The sequence below is a fragment of the Volvox carteri genome (assembly GCF_000143455.1).
Source record: "Volvox carteri f. nagariensis unplaced genomic scaffold VOLCAscaffold_52, whole genome shotgun sequence".
In the NCBI taxonomy this organism is placed as follows: domain Eukaryota; kingdom Viridiplantae; phylum Chlorophyta; class Chlorophyceae; order Chlamydomonadales; family Volvocaceae; genus Volvox; species Volvox carteri.
Window position 1 is genome coordinate 291,519 of NW_003307595.1, and position 5,883 is coordinate 297,401.

At 59.8% G+C, this 5,883-nt stretch overlaps 1 protein-coding gene across 1 annotated transcript in view; it reads right to left on the reverse strand.

Moving 5' to 3' along the window:
- VOLCADRAFT_106840 (uncharacterized protein) overlaps nt 1-5,883 on the reverse strand; it is a gene marked incomplete at its 5' end in the record, with an annotated part of 24,561 nt that overhangs the window by 14,246 nt on the left and 4,432 nt on the right. The window contains 10 exons of the mRNA XM_002955504.1: nt 58-213; nt 538-666; nt 830-948; nt 1,261-1,498; nt 2,076-2,351; nt 2,841-2,978; nt 3,245-3,337; nt 3,627-3,758; nt 4,243-4,476; nt 5,105-5,207. Of these exons, the coding sequence (XP_002955550.1) occupies nt 58-213; nt 538-666; nt 830-948; nt 1,261-1,498; nt 2,076-2,351; nt 2,841-2,978; nt 3,245-3,337; nt 3,627-3,758; nt 4,243-4,476; nt 5,105-5,207 (1,618 nt within the window). The remainder of the gene's footprint in view (nt 1-57; nt 214-537; nt 667-829; nt 949-1,260; nt 1,499-2,075; nt 2,352-2,840; nt 2,979-3,244; nt 3,338-3,626; nt 3,759-4,242; nt 4,477-5,104; nt 5,208-5,883) is intronic.

Here is a 5,883-nt window from a genome sequence, read left to right on the forward strand (position 1 = left end):
ACGAACTTCTTCAGCAATACGGCCCTGCGTTGTGTTTGCGTCTGTTAGTGCCCTAACTGCAAATGCGTATTTGATGATAGGTTGAGCTGAGGTATGTCTACATGAGCATTGCGTGGAGCAGCCTCTTGCGATCTGGCACATTGGCATAGCCTGCAATTGATCGCTGAAGGCTCTGTCCGCCAAGTCGCCGTGTTGAAGGTTGGAATAACAGGTCTGTGAGGGGAGGGCAGGGCAGAGGGGAGGAAGCGTGTGGAGCAGGATATGACGGGGAGAGCGAAGGAAATGGGGAACAGAACACGCAGAAAGAAACACCCGGAGGTGTACATGAATATAGCGTTGCATTGCAGGTAAAAAACCTAGGAGAGAAAAGCTAGGAGAGGATTTTTCATTCCAAGGTATTGAAGGGGCGCGCGCTGTGGGTCAATGGAAGGATTACCCCACCCCCCCGTTCCTCCTCCCCTAACCCAACACCTCCCTCCATCCCCCCTGCCCCCCCCCCCCACACACATTTTCTTCACCCACACCCCCCCCACCCACCTGCATTAGGAATCCCCCATCCCCCATCTTGCGGTACGCGACCGCCACAGAGCTCCCGTTCAGCTGCACCGCCGCACGACCCGGGCCCCGGCGGACCAGAGTCACGCCGTACTTGAACCCCTCAATAACCTGGAGGGTGACAGTCGGGGGGAAGGGGGTTCGACGGGGGGAATAAGTTAGGCAGGTCGGGGGGAAGGCGGAAATCAAAACCCAGCATCATCTCCACGTTACGTTATCCCCCCTCCCCCAACAGAGCACACACATACATACATACATACACCCCAGGCCTCACCATGGTGTGCTCCATGTGTGTGAGGCTGATGCCCGGGGGCGGTAGCTGACCCTTGGCCAGGTAGCCCAGGTACTCGGAGCTGGCGGAGGCTACTGCTGCCGAGGACTTGACAACCGCTCCTGGGCGGGGGAGTAGGGATTCGGGGGTTGGGGCGAGGGGTTGGGGCGAGCGGTTAGCTGAGGTTCACATCATTCTGACGTCATCCTGACGTCATCCAAAACCCAGCCCACCCCTTCACATCCCCAACGAACCTCACACGCAACCCCGAAACCCAAAACCAAAACCGCCTTCCCCACCCACTCCCCCTTTTCTCTCCACACGCACACACTCACACACACACACGCACTCTCTCAGACACACACCTCCACACAGGCACACACAGACACACGCCTTACCCCTCACCCCTCACCCCCCACCCCACCCCCACACACCCGCAATCACGGCGATGTGCCACGGCGGGCGCCCCGGCTTCACTCTCGCGGCAATGCGGGAGTCCAGCCAGCCGGTGTGTATGAGGTTGTTGGTGAGCTCGGGCGACGCGATCAGGTCCAGCACGTAGTCCGTGGTGTTGCGGATCTCCCCCCGCACCACCACTCCGTCACGCAGGGAGGCCGACATGGCGCGGAGGGCCGCCTCGCGGGTGTCACCCCTGGCGAATAAGTGACCGAACTGCGGGGGTGAAGGGGGGGTGGAGGGGGAGAAGGGAGGAGGGGGAGGGTGGGATTAGTCAATGCAAAAGTCAAGGAAAGTCAGGCCAGGGGGATTATACTCTGGGGTTACACAATGCATATACATACATACATACGTGCATGTGCAGGTAACCAACTGCTGTGATGTCCAAAGCCGCGAAGTGCTACTGTTACTGCAGCCCAATATCAGCTTCAGCTACTTCAGGGCCACCCCGGGGCGATTGGTGGGGCGAGTGGTGGGGCGAGTGGTGGGGCGAGTGGTGGGGCGAGTGGTGGGGCGAGTGGTGGGGCGAGTGGTGGGGCGAGTGGTGGGGCGAGTGGTGGGGCGAGTGGTGGGGCGAGTGGTGGGGCGAGTGGTGGGGCGAGTGGTGGGGCGAGTGGTGGGGCGAGTGGTGGGGCGAGTGGTGGGGCGAGTGGTGGGGCGAGTGGTGGGGCGAGTGGTGGGGCGAGTGGTGGGGCGAGTGGTGGGGCGAGTGGTGGGGCCTCTCCCTCCTTGCCTGCGAGTCGCTGTACTGGTGGATACCCCCGCCACTCTTTACAGAGAAGTAACCCCACACATCGGGGGTGGGACGGAAGTGCAGCTCGTCAATACGGCCCGCAGTGGGCTTAAACCCGTCCGCGGCGTCCTCTGCCGTAATTCGTACGGCAACCACGTGTCCGTCCGGCGGGCGCTGCGGGCTTGTCTCCGGGTCAAACGGCTCCGAAGACTTTGGGTCCTTGCCGTACAGTGACCGAATGTACGGAATGCGTGTCAACGGCACCCCCATGCCGATGAGCAGCTGGCACGCGGGCAAGTTGACTCCAGTGATGCCCTCCGTCACGGGATGCTCCACCTGGGGCCGGAGGGGGAAAGGGGGGGAAAAGACGAACCACACGAGCGAGTGAAGCTGCTGCCAAGTGGGGAAAAGAGTGCTGCGGCGGATGTACAGGACGGTAGCAGAACTGACCAGTCGGCGGTGGGGAGCCGAGGGGGGGAGAGGGAGTGTGTAAAGTATGTATGTATGAGCAGTATAGCACGGCAGCGACATTTCACCACAGGCCGATGCACACGAGGGAGAGGAGGAGAAAGGATGGAGGTCCGCAATGCCGGACGCTGATAATTTTTTAGAGACGAAGGGAAGACACATGCGATATACACTCCTGCCTGCCTGCATGTGATAGGCATGGCGTGACTGCATGTGACTAAACAACGCAACAACGCAACAATGCGACAACGGGGTGCAAGGCACCACATGCATGGAAAGGAGTGAACCACCGCCGTTCTACGTCCGAAGCGATGTGAAGTCACAGACCCGGGGATGGGAGGTTGTACATGAGCCCACCTGCAGCCGCGGGTTCAGCTCCAGGAAGTAGTACTTTTGCTCGTCAATGCAGTACAAGTACTCCACTGTTGCGGCGCCAACGTAGCCCACCAGGCGGGCCAGGGCTCGAGCGCACCGTTCCATGTCCCGAAGAATGTGCTGTGTACGGATAGGTATGTGTTCGTGTGTGTATGGGCGTGTTGATGTGTGTGTGGGGCGGTGGGGGGGTGGGGGGGGAAAGAGGGGGAGGAGAGGGGAGAAAGGGTTGGGAGGAAAGGATTGGGACCTGGCCAAGCAACACAGCAATCACATGAAGAACGCAGACAGGCACACAAACAGATAAACACGGACGGACGGACAGACAGACAGACAGACAGACAGACAGACACACACAGGCGCCCGAGAGTGTATACACGCTGCCCCACCTCCGGCGCGGCAGTGACAGGACCTTCCTCCACAATCTTCTGATGGCGCCGCTGTACGGAACAGTCACGGCCGAACAAGCTGACCACATTTCCCTGCGTACGGAAAAAGAACGCTGTACCATTCCGTACGTATTGTTGTGCGCGAAGAAACACCTGACACCCCCTAAAACCCCAACCCCCTCTTTCCCCTCCATACACACAAGGTAAACTATTCGCTCCAGTATCAAAGCGACACCGGGCGCTCCCCCCCTCCATAGCCAACAAAGAGATCATACCCCCCCTATATGTCCCCTCCCGATATCGCTCCCCCCATAACCCGGCCCCATAACCCGGCCCCATAACCCGGCCCCATAACCCGGCCCCATAACCCCCCCGGTCTCACGTGCATGTCACACAGCAGCTGGACCTCCAAGTGCCTGCTGGCGGGTGCGAGCTTCATTGCGAATATGGGGGAGCCGGGCACCTCCCCCGCGACCTGCTTGAACACGGAGCGAACCTCCTCGTCCGAGGACACCTGGGGCGAGGGGGGGGGTAAGGGGGCGGGGTGGAGGGGAGAGAGTTTATCTATATGGGCGCAAAATACGAACACGTACCCTCAGTTCCACTGACGCTCAGTTCCAAACGGACGTTGGAGGGGGGGAGGGGGCCTGATGCTTCGCGGCACGGGGTGCTCGTAACCCACCACCACCACAAATACATTACATAGATATACATACATCCGCACATAACACGTACACACATCAGCACACGTATACACATGTGCAATACACACCTTTCATCCCCCCCATCTCCCAACCACACACACACAAACACACACACAGCCCCAGGCTTCTTACACCATCCTCCCCCCCAGCGCCGACTGGTTAGATATGCGTCCTTTACTACACTCCTTTGCCTCACAACACTCTTTCCTTGGCATCCACGTACCTCGCCCGTGGTTCACCTTTCCCGCCTTCCAAGCCCCCTCCACCCCCTCCCACCCACCCAACCCCCCTCACCTTGCGAATTCCCTTTCCACCTCCTCCCCACGAGGCCTTCAGCATCACCGGGTACCCCACCTCCCTACACGCCGCCACAGCCGCCTCCAGGTCCTCCACGGGGAGGCAGGCGGCCGAGTAGACCGCGGGGGGGATGATTCCGCCGCTGCACTCCGACACGGACACGGTGACGTGGCTGCCGCTCCAGGGGAGGGTGGGCACACCGGCTGCCTGAGCCAACAACGTGGATCCGATCTGTGACGTGTGTGTATGTGTGTATGTGCAGGGCGGGAGGGGGAGGAGGGAGGGGGCAGGGGGGCAGGGGGGAGGAGGAGGAGGGAGGGGGAAAGGGGAGGGTTAGGAGGTATTGTCCGGAACGCGGTTTGTTCTCTCCCGGGGAAATGGGATACCCGGGGGAGCAGACAGCAATCATCATCATGCGAGGGAACAATGACCAATGTCTGTGTAAGTGTGCATGTGCATGTGCATGTGCGTGTGCGTGCGTGTGTATGTGTATGCGTGTATGCGAGAATGCGCAGGGGATCCCTGGAATTGGGGGGGTTGCGATGATGGTGATGGTGGTGTATGGTGTACTGATACTGCCGCAACAACATATGGGGGGAAAGTCTGGAAGCCGCCGCAACATAACCGGGCGGAGGATGCCTACGTCAGGTCCGGGACCCCCACCACCCCACCATCCCCACCCCCCCACACACCCCTCACCCCGACCCCCCCACCACCACCTCAAAACACAACACCCCCGGACATCACAGGATATCATTCCCCCTTGTCATAGCTCACTTCCCCATCCACACACTCCCCCTTCCCACTTCCGACACCATACACACACATACACACACACACATATACACACACGCATCACCTTATCCCCCAGAGCCGCCATGGGTCCCGGGGGGGGCCCCAGGAACCGAATATCGTGAGCCGTCAGGGCGGCGGGCAGCTCCGGGTTCTCCGACGCGTGACCCCTGCGTGTGTGTATAACCCGAAGGGGGGGAAGCGAGGGCACGCCCCGTGTGTGTGTATGTGTGTGTGTGTACAACGAACTGAGCCAGGCGCATGCGCACGCATGTATGTGTGTATGTATCTATGTATCTGCTATGCTTTGCTGCCAGGCGTTGCACCCACCATCCTGGCCACACGGCATCTACTCCGGCCCGCAATGCGATCTGCACGATGAGCTCCACGTTGGCGTAGTTGTTATTGTTGGTGCCCCCGGGAACCTGGGGGAAAGTGTGTATGTGTGTGCGTATGTATGTGCGTATGTATGTGCGTATGTATGTGCGTATGTATGTGCGTGGGAGGAGGGGGAAAAGAGGTAGCGGGTGCGCGGGGTGAAAAAAGGTGGTAAGACGAACCATTGGCGAGTGAAGCAGAAATAAAGGGGAGGAGAGAGAGAGGAAACAGGCGTTGGGTAGCTTTTAATTGAGTGGCCGTGAACATAAAGGGAAGGACGGGCAAAACTGAAAAAACAGATGAGTGGACATACATACATACATACATACATACGGACGTACGAGCAGTGGGAACGTAGAGCGGGCGTAGACAGAAGGGAGCGGGTGGGGGAAAGGTCGGGAGTGGGGCCAGCGGCGGGCAGTTTTGCAGAGTGCTAACCCACCCACCCCCTTCCCCTCTCCCTCCCCC